The 22,954-nt window shown below is 46.4% G+C and overlaps 1 protein-coding gene and 1 long non-coding RNA gene across 7 annotated transcripts in view; both read left to right on the top strand.

The window, feature by feature from the left end:
• PACRG (parkin coregulated) overlaps positions 1-5,682 on the top strand; it is a 250,918-nt gene extending 245,236 nt beyond the window's left edge. For 4 of the 5 annotated variants that reach the window (XM_063329193.1, XM_063329194.1, XM_063329190.1 and 1 more), the window contains exon 6: positions 1,928-5,682. In XM_063329193.1, the coding sequence (XP_063185263.1) occupies positions 1,928-2,088 (161 nt within the window). In that variant the 3' untranslated portion in view covers positions 2,089-5,682. The remainder of the gene's footprint in view (positions 1-1,927) is intronic. The other variant, XM_063329195.1, reaches the window with a different exon arrangement.
• A 930-nt stretch (positions 5,683-6,612) lies between these two features.
• Positions 6,613-22,954, top strand: part of LOC134513090 (uncharacterized) — a 28,109-nt gene continuing 11,767 nt past the window's right edge. Inside the window, exons 1-2 of one of the 2 annotated variants that reach the window (XR_010070315.1) lie at positions 6,613-6,671; positions 22,457-22,632. This is a non-coding gene — a long non-coding RNA (uncharacterized LOC134513090). Of the gene's footprint in view, positions 6,672-6,707; positions 6,766-22,456; positions 22,633-22,954 lie in introns of those variants that run through there. The other variant, XR_010070314.1, reaches the window with a different exon arrangement.

Here is a 22,954-nt window from a genome sequence, read left to right as displayed (position 1 = left end):
CTCCAGAGTTGGGGACTCCACCACCTCTCTGGGCAGCCTGTGCCAGTGCTCTGCCACCCTCAGGGTAAAGAAGTTCCTCCTCATGTTTAGGTGGAACTTCCTATGTTCAAGTTTGTGCCCATTGCCTCTTGTCCTGTCCCCGGGCACCACTGAAAAGAGCCTGGCCCCATCCTCCTGACACCCACCCTTTAAGTATTTATAAGTGTTGATAAGGTCCCCCCTCAGACGTCTTTTTTCCAGACTGAAGAGACCCAAATCCCTCAGCCTTTCTTCATAAGAGAGGTGTTTGAGTCCCCTAATCATCTTGGTAGCTCTCTGCTGCACCCTCTCCAGCAGTTCCCTGTCCCTCTTGAACCGGGGAGCCCAGAACTGGACACAGTAAGTAAATTGCTGCCTTTCCACTCAGAAGCCCAGTACTTGTATGTCACATCTGTAATTCTGTAAACATTTTACAAAAAGCAAAGTGACACAAATGTGTGCAAGGAGTTTGAAAAACTGATATACACATAATTAACTTTGAATGCAATCAGATTTTTTACAAGAAAATTCAGCAAAAGGATGATTTTTACCCGTGTTCATCTGCTCTTTCTTCATAAGCATGGTTCTTCAGTTTTTACTGGTAACAAAGTCACAGACTTTAAATGCAGAGCCTTGGGCTGAGATCCAGGAGAGGACGTGAGGATGGGTGCAGTCGTACATCTACACCTCATGGGCCTGGGGATGTGGAGGCAGCAAAATCTACCCTCGCCCTTGCGTGTGCCATGTTTCTAATGTGAAAGGCAGGCATGACCGAGAAGTTGGTTGTGTTGTCTTGACAAATGTGTCCTTTGCCGGCTGGCTGATAGCGTCAATAAGCAAGTAGCGTTATGTGAGATGTAAATGTATGACGTGGGCACATTGCCACCACTGCCTGGAGTGAGACCACTGACTGGTTGTATGCGAACTACCCTACAGCAGTGTGACAGCCGCTCCACCTGGCCACTGTGCGGCACCTGAGCAGAGTACATTATGCTCCTACCAAATTATTTTTGATGTCTTGGAATTATTTTTGATGTCTTGGAATATACCCATATTAAGATGGCTTTCAGAGTATTATTTTTTAAAAGATGACATACATTTTCCTCCCTTAGAGCTCTCAGCACCATTGCAGGTGAAGTTACTTCTTACTCTCTTGTTTGTTCTTGTCACAGTTGTTCATACGGATTTTTTTAAGAATTATGCTGTACGTGTATGAATGTGCGTCACCCTTCCTATTCCATGTTAGAGAAAGCAGCAGTAAGTGTTACTGCATCTAGGGACTGCAATAATTTGTCATTCTGACATTGACTTAATTTTACACATTTTTCAGGGAGCAGAAATTGAATGAGTGCCATGTTATTCTCCAAATATCTCTTTAGGCCACATGACGTCCCCTCTATCAGAAACAACATAAGTGTGTGAATATGGTGCCTAACATGAAACAATCCCAAAACAATACCTATTTAAGACTTCAAGCCATAACAAGTCTATCTTAAGTCACTTTTTGTAGATAAGCATTTATGCATCTGGCAGTAGGATTTTGTCCTAAATAAGCAATGTTAGAAATAAAGAAGTAAAGGTCTTAAGAGATTAACTGTGTAAGAGAGAATCCATCTTTATGTTATAAAAGAATGTGTTTTCTTTATTCTTATTAGGATTTTTGCTTAGATACTGAAGTAATGTGCACATAAACATATTTTGAAGGCATATGAAATCAGAGCCTGAGCAGAGCCTTAAAGAGATACCAAAACCATCCTGTTTTCAAATTCAGCTACGTTTCTTGTCACAGAGCAAAGTTACTAACAGAGGCACAGTGACTGACCAGCAATTGCAATTTCCTGTGTCATTATTTCAAAGAGTAACAGTAAATTTAATATAATTCTTTGGGTTTTTTTGTTTTATTAACCAGTTAATTCAGGCGACGGGATAGACTACAGCCAGCAGAAGCGTGAAAATATCGGAGATCTGATTCAAGAGACACTGGAAATCTTTGAACGCTACGGTGGAGAAACTGCTTCTATAAACATTAAATACATGATCCCTACTTATGAGTCGTGCATGTTAAAATGAGCTGTAGCAAATGGGATGATTCCATTTGTGTTCTAATAAAACTGTAGCTGACTCTGTGTGGCATCTTGTTAGTCATGCTTTTTTTTATCTACAGCTGCTAAAATAGTGGCTTCTGGGGCATCAGAGTGTTAGCGCTATTGTGAACGAGGCTTTCCAATACATAAATAGTGCCTGTTCCTTTGATTACAATGGTGTACTGTGCTTGTTTGTTCCCTGAAAGAATCGCTCCTTTATAACAGAGCTGACTCGAGCAGGAATCGGAGTTAAACCTTCGCTTGTATAGACAATAAAACTATAATTTTCATACGCAATTCAGCAATTGCTGTTCTGTGTCCGCTTGCCCTGAGGGTGATGTCAGAGGCTGTAACAAGAAGAGTTTATGCTGACTGCTTAATAGGTGTTTGTCATGGAAGAGAAACACCAGTTCAGCAATGCCTCTCTAGCAGCTGTGCCGAATAATGCGCACTGACATACAATAAAACTGTTGAATGTATATACTAATTACAGTGGGGAAATTTATATGCTCCATTATAAAGTATTGTCATTAAATTAATTCATGTTTCTTGCACACGCCTGCTCTCGGCTTCCAGGTGTTTACCTTTTCATGGAACTTGGGTTCCTCTTGGTGAACATCAGGCACAACCGCAATTTTGAAGAAAAGAAGCCCAGACAAAACTTCAATAAATCGGATGGAAGATGGAGCGTACATAATGTATCAGTCCCTAACAACACAGTTAATCTGGGTGAATACAGTATATACACACATATTTGTAAAAGGCGCTGGGTATTTTTGTAACTGCAAGGTTGTTATTGCTTTTCTGTTATTATTATGGTATATATGCGTACAAACAGTGTAACTATTGTTACAGAAATCCCTTACAATTTCCTACTCAGTTAGTTTCTCCCTGCATACCCACAACACGGAATTGATATAATCATGGATTTAAGCAAGGCTATTGAGATTGACTTTATTGCTTTTTAAGCATTTCTATGGAATAAATCTACAAAAAATAAAACAAGTTTTACAGTCCTCAAGGACAACCATTTAAAAATACTGAGTCAGCTCAAAACAAATCAGGAGATACGAGCTTTGTCTAAAAAGCAAGATATTTCTAAAAGCACAGACTTTGGGCTCACTTTGCTTACATTCTGGTTTCTGGAAGCCCTTAAAATATATGCAAGTTGCACTGTCAAGTGTTTCTCTGTAACTGTTAGAGCTCAAAACGCACTCTTTGGTGTTAGACGCATGAAACCTTATTCCAAGTGCTTATCCACATCCATATTCACACCCTACAAGGCTCGCCTGGGTGAGAGACACAGCCCCTCTGCTGCCCTGTTCCCTCGGGTGCGTACTGGAAGTGTGGGGAGCACCTTCCCACTGCTGAAATATCGAGCTGGAACTGCCGTTAGACTGACGTTAGACTTGCCTTTTTCTGTTCTGTGGGATCTTTAGCTCAAGCGTTTTTTTTCTTTTACTTTCTGCTCTTTCCTGTAAAAAAAAAAGTTAAAAGGAAGATATTTACTCTTCCTGCTCTTTCAGGAACTGCAGCATCAAGCGATGCCACCGGCCATGAACACTCCCCAGTCCCTGGTTTAGGCACGGCTGCTGCAGGTGTACCTTTTTCCCAGGCTCCAGAGACCTTCCATTTGTTTTTTGGTTCTTTCTGAGTTTTCTTTTATGCGTTGCCAGGGCTTCCCTCAAGTCCCTAGAGTTTAGGCAGTGTCTGTCCTGTGACTAACACACACCTGTGATTGATGGATGAGCATATCCAACATGCTGTCTCACATCTAGGCTACCTGTAAATCTTTCACCTCCTGGTCAGAAAGGCAGGTGAAGCCTGGCTGTAGGCCTGTATCTTGGTAAAATCAAGAGCTTTGTCTTCAAACCGTGCAGCGCAGAGTCTAGCAAGATACTGCAGGGGAGCTAAGGCCATATCGTCCCTTCCAAAAATGCCTTTCTACACAGCCACCCTGGCACTATCAGCACAGCCTTTGCCTACAGTTTCTCACTCCGTTTCCCCTCAGCAGACCCCTGTCCTCCATCGTCCCTGGCACCGATGAGCCATACTTTCTCATTTACTGGCATCTATGGGTTTGGTTACTGTGGCACTGCAGGTTTCCCATGAGTACAAAGTGTGCTGGAGGACTGCCGCTCGGAGTGAGCCGAGTTATTCAGCTCGGAAACAAACCAGACCCTTCATAAAAGGAAAAATCCCAGGCCACCTTTCACTCCTTAGCTATTTGTATTCTGTCCTTAAGAGAAAGCTCAGTACTGCTCTTTGCCTGAGATCAAAAAACTCCTCAATAGCTGGCTTCAGTTCCCCCGCCACTGGGCTCCAGCCACAGCGCTGCTCGCAGAAGGGACAGTGCGGGAAAGGGCTCTCGTCCCTGGGATTTCCCCATCCCATCACCCCTCTGCATCCTGGCAGCGCTGCTGAGGACGAGATGAAGTTGCAGGCTCCTCACCAGCTTTGTAACTCTATTCCCTGACTCACTCTTTTTTGCGTCCCCTCCCCTTTAGCTCAACTAGGACAAGACTACTGACTGACAGAGACACCATGGAAAACGGGTACTTGGTGCAGCTGCAGACTTGCCCAGACCTGATCCCCTCAGCCCTGTGCTTTTCTTCAATATTTCTTTTACAAGACATCATTGCTTCAACAAGGAGTGACCTTATTGCAAACCATAAGGGCAATACAGGTCACACCCGCTCACATCAGGAAAAATAGGTTTTACAGCGAAGTGCTTTTACTTGCACTTTCAGGCTGGGAACATGAGCCTCTATCGTACTATTTCTATGAGTGGGCCATTGCTTTAAAAGTGAACAATCTCCCATAACCTTGTTAATCCTAGGAGCTGCACTGATAAAAAGAAGCATGATGAAAACCACAGGTTTGTAATTCAGGAACATTGAGAATAAAATTATTTAAGATGTCATTTTACTAAGTCAAAGTGTAGGCCTGCCAACCTTGACAGTGTCCCTTTAAGCACGATCAGCAGCATATTTATAGGCAATTACGGCACAGCTCAGAGCACTTTATAAAGCACAAGATCAAGGACCCAGGTGCTTAAGCATATGAGTAATACTATGCCATTCAATACTCTCCCTAGCTATTTTACTATGCTCAAAAAATGGAATTGTGGTTAAAAAATAGCAACTGCCTTGCCTTTCACCAGATCATACAATTGTGGTCACTGACACTAGGGGCAAACCAATCAACAGTTTCTAATTGTAATCAATTAAAAGGCACTCTGGGCCAGGTGTTTGAAGGGGTATAAATTAAGCATAATGCCATTACAGGTAACTTGGCTTTACAGAGTTGATGTGGTTTGTGTCTTTTCTGAGGGCTGCCGCTTTCTAGTTCTCTGGCCACCACAAGGTAAGTGGTGTCAGTAAAGGACCTTATGGATAATAAGTCAAGTCATAAGTGCTTGTTTTCTGAGACTGAATGTTTGGGATGTCTTTAGTTTATCTTGATAAACATGTTAGATATGTTGGCTGGCGGTTGTTTAGCTTGAAGAATAAAAAGCATATGTAAACACTGGGGGGAGAAAAAGCTACCTGTGGCCTTCTTTGTCTTGCATGATCCTCAAAATGGGAATAAAATTAGCTCTTTTTAATGATTCTTCCCCAAAGTTCTGTAAGGATATTCTGTAACAGGTGTCAGAGTTTTGGGAACTCTGGCATTTTCTGAATGCTGGTGGGCGCTATGAAGTGGTTGGTGTGCAAGCTGTTGAGCCACTGAGTGGTATGACTTGTCTGTGTGAGGCTGAGCAGGGGCAGCGGTGGCCGCAGCTCCTGGCCAGTGTGGGCTGGGGCTGCCCGGGGAGGGCCGGGGCCTGGCAGAGGACTGGGACAGCCGTTGCCAGCGCTGGCGGCGGGGAGCCGGAGCCAGGCTTCTCGCTGGTAGCTTTCCAGTGTTTCAAAGAGATGGAGCTGACAAAAGGAGTTTGAAAAAGGCCTCCCAGGAGTCAAATACAAAAGGGCTATGGGAAGCTGTAAGTGGGAGGGGAGGTATGGGACCCTGGCTGGGGGGGAGGGTGTGTGTGGGGCACAGGGAGCTGTGGCCAAGCGGGGCAAAAAGAAAAAGCTAAAGCAGACACTATATGCCTTCCTAATCCTGTCTGGAGACCCTCCGACTTCCAGAAAAGTATTCTCCAGTCTGAGGGGCTCTGCAGGCAGTGGGGCGGTTCACATTTTTCCACTCATCTGTAACATCCTGTGTTTTCTGCTTTAAATAAAAGCAGTGATGTTTGCGGGAACTCTGTACAAAGCCTGTCTGCTTCTTGCAACCGCTCGGAGCTGCTTTGTGCCTCCTGGAGACTGGGAGAGGAAGGTTCATGCCCTGGCAGGACAAGAAGTTCCCTGCGCCGGCCCCATAATCCTTCCGGCGTGTCAGTGGAGGGAACGGGAGCGTGTGTGGTGGGGCATATCTTAGCTGCGCTTGTTCGTGCCTAGTGAACACAGCCTGGCTGTGTCTGTGGGGCTCCTTGCTGAGGGCTCTCCCCTTCTTAGGGAAGTACGTCCAGAGGGAGGAGTGGGTGTCCCAGCACCTCTGGGGTTGTGGGTGGCCTCTGGTGAGGTGAGTGTGGGAGCCTGCCTGAGCCGAGGGGGACAATGTGCAGCCTGGGGGAGGAAAATGTATGTTTCTTGCAAAGCTAGGAGTCAGCTGTGTGGTGAGTGTCCCTTTTGTGATGCCAGTTTGGGTGTTTATTCCACAAACCAACAAATACTTAATTTTTTTTACCAACACTCAGGAGTGAGTTGGGCAGCTAACGAGCTGCGCAGACCTTGCAAACTGCTGGTTCGTGACCCCGCTGTGCTCCCTGTACGCTGGGGGCCGTGGGTGCAGCAGGACTGGGCAGTGTCACTCGGGGTCAGCATGCCCGGCGTGGGCAATGGCCCAGCTCCTCTCTCTGCGTGCCCCCGCTGGGGCACCGGCTGGCCAGACGTGTGCCCTGAGTCCCCTTTCCCCAGCAGAAGGGGAAGGGGGGGCTGCTCAGACTCTTTGCCAAGGGAGTTCCTGACATAGACCGAAAGCCTTAGACTATGGGATAAAGGGCACCTTCATGGGGGAGGATGCAGAGGGCACGGCTGTGTTGGCGTGGCCGTGGTCATGGCCAGGGGCATTTTTGGGACTGCACCTTCTCTGCTGCTGCTGGCCCTGTAGGCACCCATGTGTACAGGAGCCCTCTACAGCTCTGCATCTGCGTGGTCTGCTGACCCTGGCTGCTGAGGCCATGGGGTGAGCCAGGATAAAAGGGAAGCTAATCCTGATGCTTTACAGATGCTGAAAGAGAAATTAAATCCCATCCTTGCTCTGCCTCCATGAGGGCAGGTTAAATGCACTGAAGTAACAGGAAGAAAAGGGACAGCTAAAACAGAGTATTGTAGTGTTGGGTCTTGTACACCCATCTTAAGAAATTAGTTTGATGTACCCCTGGTTTATTAAATGATCTGGGCAATCCAAACTTCCTCTGTTTGTCTGCATCAGCATAATGTTTTTTTTAAAAAAACATGAAAATCAGAGGTTAAGGCTGTTGAAGGGCAGAAAGGGAGCAGCTGTGCACCAACCTGCTGCCTCAACCTGCTGCCTCAGCCTGCTCCGCTCTGGTACACTGGGAACGTGTTGGTCTTGGGTCTCATCTCTGCACCTCTTCCACCTCTGTGGCCGTATGATACACAACTTGGTAGAGATGAATTGACGCCGCCATACTAATATGATTGTAGATAAATGCACGGGCGCTTTTGGTAGCGTGCAGTATGTTCATGTGCAGATGTAAGCTGTGTAGCTACTAGCATCCGTAACCACTGTAGCTCTGTACCTTCCCTGGAGTCATGCTGACTTTGCATGAAATCACGTTCTTTGATACAGGTGAAGTGATCAAAGAAAACTTGCAGATGAACTCCTCAAAGAAGCATTGGGAAGCTTGGGGAGGCCTCCACATCCCAAGCACGGCCTGTCCACACAGTGTTGGATGCTGCAGCCCGCTGGGTGTAGGCCAGACAAAATTAATGTCTGACATAAAGCAGCTACCTCATGTTGCACGCTATTGCATTAATCAGGAGAGGCCTAGCTTTAAATGTGTGGTCCATCCAACTCTAATAGATTTCAATTTCTATTTTCTGGGTGTAATTCCTAAGCCCTTCCCTAAGGAGCAATTACTGAAAAGCAGCTCGGCTTACCTAACTCCAGCCCTAGAAGCAGGGAATGATATCCCCACATCTCACCATCTCATGCATTAGTCCTATTACTTCATTTTCACGTGTTCTCGCTTCCTGCTTCTCCCGGGTCCCTGTGGTGCTCTGCCGAGCTGGAAGAGATGCCATGAGAGCTGGGCAGGTATAGGGGCAGCTGATGAGAAGAGACCAGGAGGGACCGGCTGTTCCGGCAAAGGCTTTTCCTTCACAGTTAATGTTTCAGAAAATGTGAATTTTGTGGAACTTGCGTCTCTTTCACCCCAGAGCTGCTCCCTGGGCAGTAGCTGAGGCAAAACATTTCTGGAATAAGTCCTCCTCCCTTTTCCTTCATAATGCTGCTGTGTATTGGGAGAAAAATACCAGCTCTGCTGGGGGATGGGAATAAGAGCAAATGGCGGGAAGCTGTTGGCTTGTGAGCTCTGAGAGGCTGCATTTCTCCAGCTTTTTGGGCCCCTGTAGCTATGCATCCCAAACCCCAGCTTCTCTGGGCCCTGGCTTGTCCCTCCCAGCTACTACCTGGGGGTTTCTGTGGCTGGGAGTTTTCTGGATGTTTCTGTGGCGGAGCCTTTCTAGGCTCTGCTCCTGTGAAGTGCCGGATGGGTGCCTCAGCGCTGCGATATGGGGCAGCCTGGGACTTTTCCCCATTGCTTCCTATGTGACTTTCAAGGTGCAGTTGGAGCTGCCGATGCTTCTGGTGGGGAGGGATCGCGTTTACTGCAGTTGTCTTCTCTTCTGGGTGCTCCTGTCTCTGCCCCAACCTGCCCACAGCAACTTTCTGTCTTGGTGGACTGGATGTTGTGATCATTGGGCACTGGGGAGCTGAGCCTGGCTCCTCCGGGCCACAGCGCAGCCTGCTGAACCTCCTTCCTCTCTTCCCCATAAGGGCTGATGCTGTTGGTGTTGCCCCAGGGCTGGAACAAGCCTGTTCCCGAGCACACGCTGGGTGAGAGACCCTCAGGTGGGTGGTCTGCAATTCCCCACCTCTTTGAACAGCAACTAGACTTTTTTCTGAGGGGGGGGAAAAAAAAAGAATATTACCTGGCAGAAATAGTGCTTTAAACCCGCTGCTCTAAGTCCAAGATTGCTTTCAAAATGGTCTTGGTGAGGGGAGGGGGGATTGTTGGAAGCCCTTCCTTGTTCAGCCCCATGTTTCACAGGGTGCATTTTATTCCTCAGCTATTCACTGGAAGAGCTCCATGCCTGAAACTTTTTTATTAACACTGAATCACTTATGTCTGTTACAAAGGAAGAAATTGCTACTGCACTGCCTGAAGAATCAAAGTAAAGAGAACATCTGCTCTAAACTTCTTGCATGCAATTATTGCTTGCTATGCATTATTACTTACTGGAGTAATGTGACTAAATTAAAGCTTTTCTTCTTGTGCTTGCTTTTATGCATTGCTTTGGTATAAAATGTGTGGCTTGCTTAAAATCAACCTACAGCTAAAACTATGTCCACAAAGAGCTCAGCCCACGTGTACTTTGATGCAATTTAGGACACAATTGGAGCATTCTGAAAGACTGCCTTTAAAAGACCATTTGTTCACTCCCCCATAGGGGCTGGGTGTACAGGCATGTAAAAATGCAACATTGAGGCGGGGGAGGGGGGGAGGTGTGGAGAAAACCTCTGTGAAGAATTCTGTAGATGCAGAGTGATGTTTTCTGTAGCTCAGCAGCTGTCTGTAGTCAAAAGCAGGGGAATGACTCGCGTTGCGAGGGTGATGATAGTTTTGATAGGAATCCCCCGCATCCCAGGAATGTTTCTAACGAAGGAGGAAAAACCCACCAGAAACATTCCAGGGCTGTGAACCTGCAAGCCGCTGAAACCAGCATCCTAGCTGCTCTGCAAAGGCACCATCAGCAAATCCAGCTACTTCTGCAGGAGGCAGAGCGAGTTAGCAGTTATTTTTCTTTCCCTTCCTCTCTGAAGAGCATGGAGTCTTACCAATAAGCTTAATTGATTGGAGGAAAAAAAAAATAGTCTGGAAAATAAAGCTCTTGAACTTGCATGCCTAGAAACCTACCAGTGTCACGTGCATAGCAAAGGCCACATATCTCACAAAATACCACAACATTTCACAAAGGAGGTTTAAGAGCTCCAATTGAATAAAGCTTTCTGTGTGAAATATCTTTATGGATCTACAAAGCAGTTAAACCCTCCTTGGGAAAAAAATGCGTACATCTCTTACAGAGCAGCAGCAGCAGTGTAACTACCACTGAGGCCTCATTAATAAGGTTTCTCCCTTATCAGTAGAAGGAAAAAATAAATCCTCATCACAGAAAAGAAATTTAGCTACTAAATTCTGCCCGTCTGCTTTTAAATCCTACATATATATATATATAAAAAAACCCCAACACTGTAACAGTGCTCTGGCCTTTTTTAAGGGGTGGATCCTGCTACTTAAAGCCAGTAATGATAATAACAGGGCCTAAATAAACTTGATAGGACCCTTCTCTATCAATAGTTTTTTTATACTGACATAGTGCAGGTTCAGTTTTTGTGGTCTGTGTTATAGCAGCTTTTAATTATAAGACAATTTGTGTACCACGTGCAGTAGGAAAATCGGGCAGTTGCAAACCCTGCAGTGTTCCTTTATTCGTAGTATAATGGTTGTTTTTTCTCCTTAAAGAAAGAAAAATAGTATTCCTCTGTTTTCAGTGGGATTTTTTTAAAGCTTTTATTCCTCGAGCATTTTTCAGCTCCCCAAGAAGATGGTTGCATTGCCTCTGCTCAACAGCTTCCCTTCATGCCCACAAATATTTCTAGCTTTTTATTACCAGTGTGTAGTGTTGTGCTGTCTCTTTGTGTCTCCCATATTGTTATAATTACATTTGGGGAATGGAGATGGATGGTGTGTTGAATGTGTGTTTGGTTTTGCCCCAGCCCTCACTCGTAGCTGTCTTCTATAATTCGATCAATCAAAGGCAGTTGTACAAACAGTAGCTTTTGATTTCCAGTTCTTGGTTTCAAGTTTCGCATGGAAATTTAAATGTTTTCCTTAAATTATACAGTGTGGTTTCACTTGCTTTGCATGAGATGTCTCATGACATTTATCTCCCTCTCCCTCCTGTGACACCATGGGGACGACCCTCCTGGGCTGCCTGGTCCATGTGGACACACGCACCCACCGTCCTGAAGGCTCGGGGAAGCGTCTGCTCCTTCATACACACTAACAAATAAACCTCAAAGGGCAGATGTTACCAGTGAGGTGCAGAAAGGTCTGGAAACTTGGTTGGGGGTTAGGTGAAATGAGTAGAGCCCCAGACCCATCCTGGGGGCTTGTGAATCAGGGGTGGGAGGTGCCCTTGAAGCCATGATCTCCAAGGAGGTCAGTGAAAGGACCCTTTCCCAGCACCAATGGGGATGTTTAGTGGCCGTGTGGCCATGGTGGTGGTTGGGCACCTGCTGAGCCCAGTCCTGCAGTGCCCACCAACCGGCTCCTGGCAAAAGCAGGTGCTCGGTGTGCCCAGCACATGCTGTCTCTGTGCCAAGGTCTCTGCACCATGGCAGATGGTGGCCATGACCAGGAAACGCAGACGGCAATTGGCATCGGTGGTTGGGAGGAGGAGGAGGCATCAGAGCAAGAGTTTGAACACAGTGATTTTATTTTTTTTTTTTTTTTTTCCGAGGGAGATGCCTCTGCTGCGTCTCTTGACTAGCTTTGCTCCAGGCAAGGGCAGGAATGACGTATGTGCTGCAAATGTAAAGAGACTGGGGAAGAGCTGTGACCACTCACTTCTAATGCTCAGCAAAAGCCCACTTTCTCTTTTACTCCATGGAGGAGCATTACGGCTGGTGCAGCAGGCGGCCGCAGAGGCCTCTTCCTGGGGGTCGGCGGCTCCCCGGGGACAGCCGGCTGAAACCCGACATGCTGCCGCGCGATCGGGAAGTGTTGCTATTTCTGCTTTCAGCTGAGCAAACTGAAGTCGCACAGAAAACGTGTGTTAGAGCAGAGGGTGAAAACCAGTCCCTTGCCCTGACAACTGCTGATGCCGTTCTGGTGCCAGACCTCCTCCTCGCTTCTTGGTCTCAATGAGAGTAAAATGGGGAAGCGATGCCGTGTGACTGCTCTGGTTTCAGTTCAGCACATACAGAACTGGCTGGAGCCGCACAGAGCAGCGATTGCAGATAAATACTGCCTGTCGTGGCCTTCACATTGGTCTAAATGAAGTCAAAGGGAGGACTGGTGTGAAAAAGGAGAACACAAACTGGCCCCTGACCTTACCTTAGACTTACATTGTTGCGTTGTAGTAGGTTGCATGGGTTTTTCCTGCACTCCATGCAGTGCTTTAGAAGCACCGTATTTGCATTTAACCATATCCTCATCTTATAGCTGTGGGGTTATTTCAGTTGGCTTCTCTGTGTCGCTTTGGTTTGTGCGCTTTTAATCTGTTTTACTCGTTAGCTCTTAACCCGCGTTTTCCTGGCTAAATGACTTTCTACAGAAAATGCAGGAGGCTGGAAATCTCCATCTCTTACGTCATGTTGTGATTTGATGTAGAAGTAACATGGACCTTGCTTCAAAGACTGGCAAAGGTTAAAATCAGTGATACGATCTATTTGTTTAGGAATGTATACAAAACTGCTGCTATCAGACAATAATAAGAGTCATGAAATTTGCTGTGAAAGGCATTTCTTTTTTTACTGTGAACTTTATACCTCTTCACTTATTTCAGTAAATGCCCAATAAAAGCGCAATAAATCCGATGCTGTAAAAGCAGGTATAGAGGGTTTGTGCCACAGGCTTTGCAGCTGCCTGATTTTCCTGCTGCACGCAGTACCAAGCCTCCCCGTAGGGCCAAGGGCTGCCTTTTGGGATCTTCCTGACGCATGCCTGGAACACCCCATCTTTCCTGCAGCACATGATGCCCAAGCGCACCCTGCTGCAGGCTGTGCACCCCAATGCTGGGCTTGAGGGAGGAGGAAAATAAAATAACCGCAAAAACCAGGGGTGGCTGATGCCCAAAAGCTAAAGGGGTGTCTGGGAAGGGAGCAGGGCGGAGACAGCAACGTCTGGGGAGAGGAAGGGGGTGAGGGCTGTGATGCCCTGGCCGTGGGGAAGGGCTGTGAGATGGGGTGTGCGGCACGCTGGGGTCAGCCCTCTTTGCACCACAGGGAAACGTGGAATTTGTGAACAGAACTAAATTGGGAGGGGGAACAAACTTTGTGTTAGCAGCTGCTTGTGCTGAAATAGGTAATAACCCTTAAACTTGAATTTAACAGGGGAACATTAAACTGTATGTTTATGCCTTATTCTTTTTCTCCTATAAAACCCAATTCAAATCACAGAAATGGGAAAGAAAAAAACAAACCAAAACCACAAAACCAAAAACCCAGATAAATTAAGGCTGAACCAAGATGAAAATAACTGGCTTGTTAGACCGACTGTAACCTCACATCTGTGATACCAGAAACAATGCGGGACACCTCAGTGAGAGGGGACACAGTCATCCGCGCACAGGCAGGGAGATGATAGGGACCGCCGCAAAGTCCCCGATTCTACTAGAGCCTCTTTGTGTCTGCGCCTTCCTGACTGGCACAGCTGCTTCTGCCAAACCTTCCTGGGGACAAAGGCAGAGCATCCCCTCCAGCCCTAGCTGGAAGAGTGGCCTCTCTTGAACAAGATTAATAGGTCAAACCCCCAAATCTTAAACCTCGTACTGGAACCCAACAGTGACCGCTCCCAGGCTTTGCCCACTGAACTGAGCGCTAACATGTTGCAGGGTGGGATGTGCCGTATGGATGGGGACATCCTGCTGCAGGGGAAATGAGAGTTCAGCCTATGGCAGAAGCCCCGCAGCAATGTTTGCCCTTATGGCCAGTAGCAAGGTCCTGCACTGCTTTCTGTGCTTTTTGTCCCTGGCTTTTCTTCCTCTTCCAGAAAAAGCAAACCTACCCTTCAGTCTGGAAAAAAGACGGCTGAGGGGTGACCTTATCAACACTATAGGGTGGGTGTCAGGAGGATGGGACCAGGCTCTTTTCAGTGGTGCCCGGGGACAGGACAAGAGGTAATGGGCACAAACTTGAGCATAGGAAGTTCCACCTGAACATGAGGAGGAACTTCTTTACCCTGAGGGTGGCAGAGCACTGGCACAGGCTGCCCAGAGAGGTGGTGGAGTCTCCAACTCTGGAGACATTCCAAACCTGCCTGGACGCGTTCCTGTGCAGCCTGCTCTGGGTGACCCTGCTCTGGCAGGGGGCTTGGACTAGATGATCTCCAGAGGTCCCTTCCAACCCTATGATTCTATGACGGCAAAAGGCAGAGCCGCCTTCTCTTGCCCACACCAAGTTGCGGTCCTGTCTCGCTTCCTCTACTGCCTCACTAACCCTGATTTATAGCTGTGCACAGAAGAGCAGAACTGGCCTTCCTAGTATGTCACAGTCATTCTCTAGCCCGGTCTTATGTTTATATGATTTTTGATCATGTTCTCCTTGAGGTGAATGATGATCTAGTGCTGCTGTCTGAGTCAATAATTAAAGCAGCCTTTTGGACACCAGACTAGAGGAAGAGCAGTAGTGCCGCTGAGAAAGTGGCTGGTACGCAGACCCTGTACATTAGGGTTTTTCTCCCTGTCTGATGGTCCCGTTTGGGCTCCAGGTGGAAAGTCTTCCCATGGACAACTTGATAGTGCTGAAAGAGAAATATGCAGCTGCTGTTTCAAGAGATGGATCCCAGCTGACCTGTAGCTGGGCAAAAATGTCCTGAAAAATTATGTCTCGGCAAATGGTCTTCCTGCCAGGCCATGGAGAAGCAGCAGAAATAAACTGCTCTCCTGGCAAGTGCTGCTCATGTCCAGCGACCTGGTCCCACAGCCTGTCTCCTCCTCTTCTCTCTGTGGTGTTTAGCTTAGCGCACCAGGGCGTGCTCAGAAATGCCTCTGAGCAGGGACAGAGCCCACCACAAGCAGGAAAAATGGAGCTGAGCTCCTCTGAAATGAAGGCTTTCAGGGAAGAGCTGAAGAGACAACGTGAGCACAGGAGGGAAGAGCTCAACATCAGAGGGCTGAAGTACTGAGAGGTTTTGCTCTGTTAAGAGGAAGGTGAAAAAAGCTAATGAGGAAAGGAGCAAATGTTCTGGTAGAAGAGGGAAGAGACCAGTAGCGTATGAGAGGAGGAAGGCAATGGGAGGAGGAAGGTCAGGGCAAGGAAGATTCACGTCGGGGAAGAGGAAGGAAGATGCAAAATAAATAAAGAGCAATTAAAAATATGTATCCCTGTGGGAGGTGAGCAGAGGTGACTAAGGAGGAGGCAAAACACTCTTATTGTGCTTTCTCTGCTCTAACAGGAGGATGTAGCTGCTAGATCTCCTGCTCAGACAATATTCTTGGAGCCGCCCACCCACTCCTCCAGGAGGTACTGATCCTGAGCTTGTGCTGCGGGGCACCATGCTGCTGAAAATACATTAAGGGCATACAGTTGTGATAGAAGACAAATAGATACTCGTGCCTGTGTAGGAAAGAGGATACTGCTTAAATATTTAATCATGTTTTGGTTTACAATGGTTTAATGGTGTTAAGGCATCTAATACATGTTCATAAGAAAATCAGCGTTTTAAAGCTATAAATTATTCTGGTTGATTTTCCCCCTGCTCCCCCACATAAAAGTAATGGTTTGACAACAGGCTCCCTCAAAGAATTCAGCCCAGGGTAGTTTCATTACAAGCTAACATATTCTCTCACACGTCTGAACCAAACCACTGAGAAAGTAATAAGTGATCATTCATGGACGCAGACTGGTGGCTAATAGCATCCTCACTTACCTTCTAAACACTGAGCAGAGTTAAAATAAATTCAGGATGTATGCATGCGGAAAACTCGATTGCAGTTGCATCAGAGATGAACCAAAAATGGAAGCGTTCAGAATTGCTAGCGTAAAATCCAAATAATGACCCGTAATAGATGTCAGCCTGAGAGGACAACACAGCCCCTGTAATCATCTTAAAGGGGCTTTGTCAATGTGCTCAGGGCCCGCAACCTAGTGAACAGATGTAGTTCTATCCAAGTAGGTGTACTACACAACTGAGTGCTGAAGCTAGGTAGGAAAGCATCTCCCAGTGAGGCCTCAGGATCTGTGTGGTGTTTCCTTCTCTAGACACGCCTGGGCTTCAGTCCCTGTTGTGTATCTGGAGACGTATGCCAATGCATCTACTGGATAGGAACAGGGTGGTGGAAAGACAGATGAAGGTGGATGCGCCGCTCTGTGTTCCTTTACTGAGGCTACCAAGGCTTCCAGGGCGCCCATTTAAGCAGGGAAATATTTTAGAGGTCCATTTTAAAAAAAACCAATCACGTGAAGAAAGGCCCATTTAAACCTTGCAGATTCCTTAGGTTGTGGTAGATTTTTCAAGTTGCTGATGTTTTGGAAACTAGCCCTTCAAACTTGTCATGCTTGACCTGTGATGGCTTCTTCGCACGGGGCAGCAGTGCAGACACGCTGTGGGTGCGTTACATGGGTACAGCCCCAGGTGGCCAGGCAAAATAAAAGAGCTGTCACAAGTTCTGCAGTCCATGGAAATGGCAATTTTATGGATAATACTATATGGTGATTTATTAAAAGCTGTGATCTGCCAGCAGCTTTTACTATATTGTCATAGACCAACATTCCTGTATAGTACATTAAGCTGGGTAATTCTGTTGGTTCTTCACTAGGGCTGGCAAAAGTATATTTAAGGTTGCTTCATGTGGGCTGGTGAGCTGAAATTGTTGTTACTCCAAACCGATCATCAAGAGGGGTGAAAAAGCCACCTGGTCAGTACCGAGTGAACGTTTCACAGCGCAAGGGAACCAAGTACGGAAGGGAAAAATCCAGCTGTCGGCTACATCAGTCAGTGATAGTGGTTTACGTGCCTGGAGTCACTCTACTTCAGCACCAGTGAAAATAAAGGCAGATTTTGTCTCTCTGGGTTTAATGATTAGGGCAAGTAATTAGAGCTCATTGGTTCCCACCCCTGCTCTGCTATTGACTTGCTGTGGGATGTTTGGGTTCTACCTTGACGCCTTTATGCCCTAATTTTCCCTTCAATAGCATAGGAATACTAGCTGTTTTGTTGAGGTGTTGTGATGCTCAGTTAGTTGAGGGAATGTGCCAAATGCGTTAAATCCAGTGAAAACAGTATTCAGAGTGTAGTGTTATTAGGATGTATACAAGTCTGCATTTTGGGAAACGTTTAAATTCCACCTCTTAAATATCCGTTGCAAATGGAACTTACAAAAAGCAGGGCAAGCACTGCTAACGCAGCTTTGCCACACACTGTCAAGTGCTTATAAACTCTATTTATAGCTACAGTTAAAGATTCAGATATGCAAGTACTCCATTAAAAGACCACATTAATGAGCCCTTAGAGAAAATATCTCACAAAGCCTTTTGAGCTCGTAACTGCTCAGTTGTGCAGGGCTTCTTGCTTGTTAACATTCATAAAATATAAATACTGTGTACTAAACAGCAGCACTTTGTGGATTGCAGTGACTTATCTCACCATCAGCAGCGTCACTTGTGCGAGTGGGGAGGCAGCGCCGGTGGGGCGGCAGAGCTTCTCTGCCGGCTGTCAGGCTGCACCAGTCACTCCCACGCTGCCTTATCTGGGGGCCTTTCTTATCCAGTGCGAAGCCGAGTGTCAGATTGACTCGCAGGTCACTGTCTGTGAGTATAATTTCGGAGAGAACAATCAAACCTATTAGCGGAGAGTGGCAGAGCTGGGCCTTCTTGCAGCTGCAGCTCCTGAGCGTGGCAGGTATTGAGAGCAAAATCTAATAGATAAAAGTCACAGGAGATTTTTTTTTTTTTTCCTTTGACATAAGCTAGTTGATGAGAAGTGTCATTTGAGAGAGAAAAAAGTTGCTATATTTGATTTGTCACTATTTCCCCTTTGTCCTTTCCTGTCTGCGATTATGCAGTTCCCATTTTCTCATTCTCTCACAGAATTCCATATTTTAGATTGCGATGGATGTTCTTTCTTAAACATATTCTGATATGTTTTATCTGCAATTGCTTTATCAAGTCTGCGTTGTGTAAACAAACATCACTTGAGCCCATTTAAGAATAATTCTCTGTAACCTTTAATACTGCATTTCTATCCACCCATGAGTCGCAAAGTGTTTGGGCACTGGAGAAGACCATTTCTGGTTTTACATCTGGCGCTCTGCAAGCTGAAGAAACTGAGGCAGGGAGCGATGAAGTGACTTGTTGGATGCTGTTTGCTGGCGCTTGTTACCAACCAATCTATGTCCTTTTTTTTGTGCTTTTGGTCCCGTTGCCTTTCAAACAGAAGGTGCCCTCCTGGAGGCAACACTTCTGTTCCCAAAATGAAAAATAAGGACAGCAGGCTTTAAAAAGCTTCAGGGCAGTTCTTACTGTTCAAATGTGTCATTGATTACAATAGTGCATTAGCAGGCTTGTTAAGCAGGATCTAGAGTGCTTAGCCTTATTTTATGGTGGTGAGTACCTGATTGTTCAAAATATTAGCATCTTATTGTAACAGCAAACTGACTAGTGCCAGAGTCACTGCCCGGCGCTGTGACTGCTGCGTGATTACTGAGTGCCGGATAAAACAGGATCATTCACAACCAGCTGGGGATGTAGGCGAAGGCAGGGCTGTGGCACCACGATGGACTGCCTTCCTGCTGCTCTCCTCATTAATTTCCCTTTATCTGCCCCTGTCTGTCAGCAGAGAATTGCTGTCTGTCCCATGTCCTGTGCATGAGCTCCTGCTGAATCCCTCAACGCCTCATTTTTGCCTGTCTGTAGGTGACACTCAGATGTCACCTGTGCTGATAACATCAGAGACAGCAAGAAAAATCCCATGGCCCGAGGGGTGGCTTGCTACGCTGGGAGATCTGGGTGGGTTTCACCTGGCCCGGCTTCAAGAGCTGGCCCTGTGTGCAGTGAGCTGGTGGCCCTGGTCTCAGGGTGGTCAATGAGGACGGAGTCAGTGCCATCAGCTGGCCAGATGGACATCTCCTTTTTTTTTTTTAGGATGAGGTGAATATCTTTCTTGACTCCACTGGCTGTGCAGACTGGTCTCTGAAAGGGGAGCATGATCCCTGGCTTCCAGGTTCCTGTTCAAAAGCGTGACAAAATCTTATGGTGTGGAACAGCTTTAAGAGAAAAGATTGGGAGAAATTCAGACCAGAGTGCCTGTATTGCGTCTCCCAGCATATTGTCAGATAAACCCCTTGTGGACCTGTGGATGAGAAAGCCACCAGGAACTGGCTGTACCCTGATTTCAGGGTTTTGGTCAGCCACGGGTGACCTGCAGCCCTGAACCTGAGCACCCACAGGCATGGCCGGGGTGGGCTTCCCCTTCGGGCTGTTCTGGTGGAGAGCGTGCTTCCTCGGGGAGCGGGCAGAAGGGCAAAGGCTGGCAAAATGGTGGAGTGGGGGGGGGTACATTGGGTTTGTAACCCGCCGCCTTGGCACCAGCAGGGTTTTTGTCTGTCTGGGCAGAAATGGCTCTTGTGGGGTTTCAGCAGGGGAAGTTTTAGGGTCTTGCAAGTCTTATGGTCTTCCAGGAGCAGGGGGCTGGGGGCTTACCATGACAGCTGCCTCTTACATCTACTGGGGATTGAGTGTTCAGGAGGTTCATCCCCTTGGTTTTTGCATCTCTGTAGGAAGCAAATTCCCACCACTGAGGAATTAAATACTTTAAACCACTACAAAGCAAAGGGGTCATATCCATGTCCTCCGTGCTTTAGGTGGTGTGGGAAAACAAAGAGAGCTGAAAAAACCCTGCTGTCAGAGTGCAGGGGTTGCCTCACTGGAAGCAATCCCACCTGCAGGCTGGCCCAGCCTTCAGCTGTGTTAATTAAGCAGATATACATTAAGCTTCTGTGTGAGAACAAAGGGGAATATGAGAGGGAATTAAGTGGGCATGAGGAATGCACAGAGTGGTGTTGGTGGAGGCAGCACTTGCGTGTGGGACAAGGGGGCTGGAAAGTGTTGGAAAATGGGAAGCTACTTGGAGGAAAGCAGCCGGGCTTCTGAAAAAAGGAATAACTTAAAGAATCAGAACACTGTTTTTATTTTCAGATGAATTAGAGTTAGGCACTTAAGTGCATTCACAAATGTGGGTCTTAACCTTGCCTTTCCTCTCCATAAAATGTAAATAGTAACACTTTCTTTACTCATAGGGTCACGTGAAAACAAGCTCTTTCATATCTTTGAAGCACTTATGTGCTATATGGGTGCTATAGCAAAGGCTATGAATATACAGTTGAAGCTGTGGGCTTGCACTGTGGCACTTGGCATCTGCCCAGGCACACTATGCATCATGCAGAAGGGCTAACAGAGGAGGATGCGAAAACACAGGCCAAATTTAATGAGTTCTGAAATCAGGAACTCGTGACTCCCCAAAATTAGAAGTGCAAAAGCTTTGAATTCACAGAAAACACTGAGAGGCATATGTATTCTTAAACAAACAGCAGAAGACAGTGAAGAGGTAGGATACGGTGGGGAAATACTCAAAGGTATCGTCCATGGAGTTCAAGAAATCTGTATGCCATTGAGAAATAAATCTACTTGGAGTGGAAATGACCATGGTGGACGACCAGGGAAACACAACGAGCAATAAAGAGAGAAGAATATGAGACCTATAAATCAGCAGGGTCAGCGCTGCAGGAATGGGTACAAGAGCCTATTGTGAAAGAAGAATGCAAGAAAATGAGCCAAAAAGATGTGACAGGGAAAGAAGATGGGAAAAGATGTGAACACAATAAAAGTTTTGATAAATTTGGTATATAGGAAGACAAAGGTTACTTGGAGAGACAGCCATCACCTTCCTGAGCGACAGGGAGGCTACCTTGACGAAAATCGGGATATTGCCAGGAAAGTGAATTACTACTTGTACCTCGGCATTCAGCAGGGCGAGGTGGAAAGTCTGTCACAGTTTCTATACGTTTTCTGAGGACAGAAAATAAACAATGATTAACTCTAAAGGATACCAGGGAATCAAGAAAACCCACCAAAATAAAGAACTATCTAAGAAGTGGTTTATTTACACCCCAGATGTATTTTAAAATTAGGTACCAAAGGAATTAAATCATCCAGGAAACTTATGCTGGCTATGGGAGAGGTACCGGGGAAATTAAAACGAGACATCTCTCCAACCCAGGCTTTTGAAGGAGAATAATGGGGAAAAAAAGTATCTGTGAGCTCCAGGGAGTACTTGGGACAGCTGATCATCATTACCAGAAAGGCAGATATAACTGGAAACCAATTCTTTTACTTCATTAAATAAGAGAAGAAAAAAAGGGGTTAGGAGGAATCCACAGATTTCAAGAGACATCACTGTGTAAGATGGGAGCTACGGGACTCAGTCTCTGCTGGGCTTGATCACTGAATCCAGCTGGTGATAAAAAATGATGTAGAGATTGTTTGGGGTAGAGGTGGATAATGGAGTGAGATGCTTATCTATTGAACTCTCTTAGCCCTGTACAGCTGTCACTCGGAAGAAAGAGCACAAGGAAGCGAGGACACCAAAGAAAGAGCTGTAACTGAGAGCAAAGAGGAGGAAGGCTTTGGGAAGCAGAGGATGTTTGCATTGGTATACGTAATTTAGCCTGAAAAAATGTGAAGCTCAGAAAAAGAAAGTCAAGGCAAAGGTGCCTTAAGGAGATAGCTGGGCCAAGTCTGCGTAAGAAAAATATCTGAGGATGGCAGCCAAGTTTCTGTTTGTGTTCCTTTTTAAGGTTCAGGGAATGAAAGAACTAGGTGTGAACATTGCAACATCTAATTTTTATAGACTTTGATGGAGTTCTTAACCTTAACATGTGCCCTTACAGTGCACGAGGAGGCATAGTTACCTAGCAATGGGACCTAAAGCTCGTGTCACACTAAGTGAGCAATTACCCTACAAGAAGTGCTGCAGACACCTGGTGACATTAGGTGGTTCAGTGCCTGTTTCTGCGGGGTGCATGCTGCCGTGGAACCGGAGCCTGGCTGGAGCTGGGCCACAGGCGCTCCTCTCAGCTGACTTCTTGCAACCTCCCGTTACACCGGTAACCAGGGCATGTGGCTGGGATGTGGGGAAATTGAGTTCAAAGCGCTCTCTCTCTCTTCCTGGAGGTGTTTCAGTCTGTAGCTCTCCTGTGTAATGCCTTCTTGGATTAGGTTTTTTGGATTCCTCCTGAGAAAAGCTATTCTAATTTTTATGTATTGCAATTGGTCCACAGACAGAACAAGAGCTGAGGGAGCCAATGACCCAGCAAGACCAGCCTGGGTGGCCCAGGTGCCCTCCTGCTGCTGTTCGTATTTCAGCATGACACGAAAAGGGGGAAAGATTGAACACGTTAATACTGAAGTTTTGGGTTCCAGCATTCATCTGCAGAAGGAGGGAGGCTGAAGGGAGGTAAGTGAGGGGAAAATGAGAAACCTTAACTGTATGTAGAGCTGTAGCATAATTTTTGAAAGGAAGTATATTAAGATACATGGAGGCAAAGAGAAATTTGAAGAAAATGCTATGTTTGAGTTTACTGCAGTAGATTATGCCAGACCAACTGATATCTTTCTTTGATTAAATTGAATTATGTCCTAGATAAAGGAAATGCATAGTTCTCCTGCTGAGAAAATGCAGATGATTGGTGAAGCTGGAGGACCTGAGGATTAAAAAGGGAACTGTGAGACAGAGAAAGATTTGGCTAATGGGGAAACGACAGTGGGTAAGTTTCAGA

Source organism: Chroicocephalus ridibundus, chromosome 3 (assembly GCF_963924245.1).
Source record: "Chroicocephalus ridibundus chromosome 3, bChrRid1.1, whole genome shotgun sequence".
Taxonomy (NCBI): Eukaryota; Metazoa; Chordata; class Aves; order Charadriiformes; family Laridae; genus Chroicocephalus; species Chroicocephalus ridibundus.
This window is presented reverse-complemented; position numbering and strand designations above follow the sequence as displayed.